Source organism: Haliaeetus leucocephalus, unplaced genomic scaffold (assembly GCF_000737465.1).
Source record: "Haliaeetus leucocephalus isolate CR32 unplaced genomic scaffold, Haliaeetus_leucocephalus-4.0 Scaffold284, whole genome shotgun sequence".
Classification (NCBI taxonomy): Eukaryota; Metazoa; Chordata; class Aves; order Accipitriformes; family Accipitridae; genus Haliaeetus; species Haliaeetus leucocephalus.
The window spans coordinates 2,062,227-2,064,202 of NW_010972720.1; the positions used below are offsets into that span (position 1 = coordinate 2,062,227).

General features: G+C 56.8%; 1 protein-coding gene across 1 annotated transcript in view; it reads right to left on the bottom strand.

Moving 5' to 3' along the window:
- Positions 1–489: 489 nt before the first annotated feature.
- The window catches only part of HAND2 (heart and neural crest derivatives expressed 2), a 1,972-nt gene continuing 485 nt past the window's right edge, over positions 490–1,976 (bottom strand). Inside the window, exon 2 of the mRNA XM_010569962.1 lies at positions 490–1,166. Within this exon, the coding sequence (XP_010568264.1) occupies positions 1,068–1,166 (99 nt within the window). The 3' untranslated portion in view covers positions 490–1,067. The remainder of the gene's footprint in view (positions 1,167–1,976) is intronic.

A 1,976-nucleotide genomic window follows, 5' to 3' on the forward strand; every position in this document is an offset into this window, starting at 1 on the left:
CCCCCCCCGGCCCGCCCCGGGGAAAGCCCCCCCCGGGGGGCCGCCCCCGCCGCCCGGCCCCGCTCCGGGCTCGGCTCTCGCCAGCGCCTGGCACCGCCGCCGCCCGGGCTCCGGCGGCACGAAAACCGCGCACCCCTGCCAGGCCCGAGCCGCCCGGGGTTCGCAGCCTTGTCCGCTTCCCGCTAGCAGGAGGTCTCCTGCATGGAGAACACCACCACAAGGAATTCCTGTTCGGCTGAACTGCCGGTTTCTGTTCAACACTCACGGGGCTGGCGAGATCCCTCCCTCCCTCTACCCCTCCTTTCGCTCGGTCACTTGTTTAAAAATAAACTTAGGAGCCATCTTTATAATTTAGTTTACTTCCGAATATTTTAAATATTATGAAAAAAAGCCATAAACAACGCTGTTATTCAAAACATTTTGAGGTATAAAACATAAAAAGATTTGGGTTTTCTTTTTTTCCTTTTTCTTTTTTTTTTTTGTTTTGTAAAAAACACACACAGTGGTTTATTGAGTACTTACAACGTTTACACCTTCAATATTAATTAGATTCCACTTTTTCCCTTACGGACGGAAGTGCACATAACCGATAACTGTTGAAAACATCTTCAAATACTGAACGACCACAACAAAATTACAACACTAAATACCGAGTCAACCGAAACATTGGTGCAACTGCTTCTGTTGAAATATAACTTTATAATCCCATGAATATTTATATCCAAAAGGCCAAGTATTAAAGATACACTTCACATACACACTAATGCCAGGGAGGGATTTTTTTTCTTTTTTTTTTTTTTTCCCTTTTCTATGGTTCTGTTTTCCCCGTGTGTTTTATACAGAGCAAGTAACATTCACGAAACTATTAGAGACATTACCCCTTACCAAGCTGGAGTTTCCTCTTCATATATGGAATGCTTTTTCCCTCTCCTTCAAATATCCACATTTTGGGGGGGGTGGGGGAAGAAATTGCACATAAATAAACCGGACGATTCCAAATACAAAGAGTCCTCAGAGGAGAGCTCACTACCGAGACTGAGAGGACGGCTCCTCCAGTCCTGCCGTGCTCACTGCTTGAGCTCCAAAGCCCAGACATGCTGCGGCCAGCCAGTCCTCCCTTTGGTTTTCTTATCGTTGCTGCTAACTGTGCTTTTCAAGATTTCGTTCTGGGGAGACAGGATGCGACGGAAGAGAAAGAGAGAGAGAGAGAAAAGGAAGGGGGAGAGGAGAAAAAAAGGTTAGAGATATTCCTCCCCGTTCCAGGCCGCCTCTGCCCTGCCCCGAGAGGGAAACCTACGAGGAGACACGGGCTCCCGGCGAGGCCTGCCGGGACAAAGCGGGCCGGCCTCCGCGGGGTCTCGCCGCGGACGAAGCCTCCGCCGTCCCCGGCGGAGGCCGAGCCCCGCTCCGCGCCAGCGCGGCCGCCTTGCCGGGGCCGGACCCCGGCGCTCAGAGGCACGGGGAGCGGGGCTGGGGGCTGAGCGGCGCCAACCCTCTGCGGGGAGATGGGCATTACGGTAAGGGCCGCGCTAAAGCATCCCCTCCCGGGCTCCACAGGCGCGTACCGGGGCAAAACATCGGGCCTGCGGCCACCGAAATCTGCGAGAGTATCTACGGCCCGGGCGTGCCGCGGGGCCTACGCGAAGCGGGGCTTGCGCCGCCTCGTCAAAGCCGAGCCTCCCCCCCGTTAAAAGCGGGAAGAGCTCCAGCGCAGAGCGCCCGGGCAGGGCAGGGCAGCCCCGCGCTGCGAACCTCGGGCTTGCGAGGGTTTACAGCCGGGCTGGGCTTAGCAGGTAGTCGCGCCTCTAGCCTTTTATTTAAGCGAGCGGAGGCTTGTCTCCGGCGGGATCGCGGTCTGGGATCCGGGACAAGCCGTAGCCCGGGCACGGCCCCCTCCGGGGGTCCCTGGGGCGGCGGCGTTTCCCCCGCCGCTGCCCGCGGCCGCCGGGCCGCAGCCGGGCGCTCTGCGAGAGCCT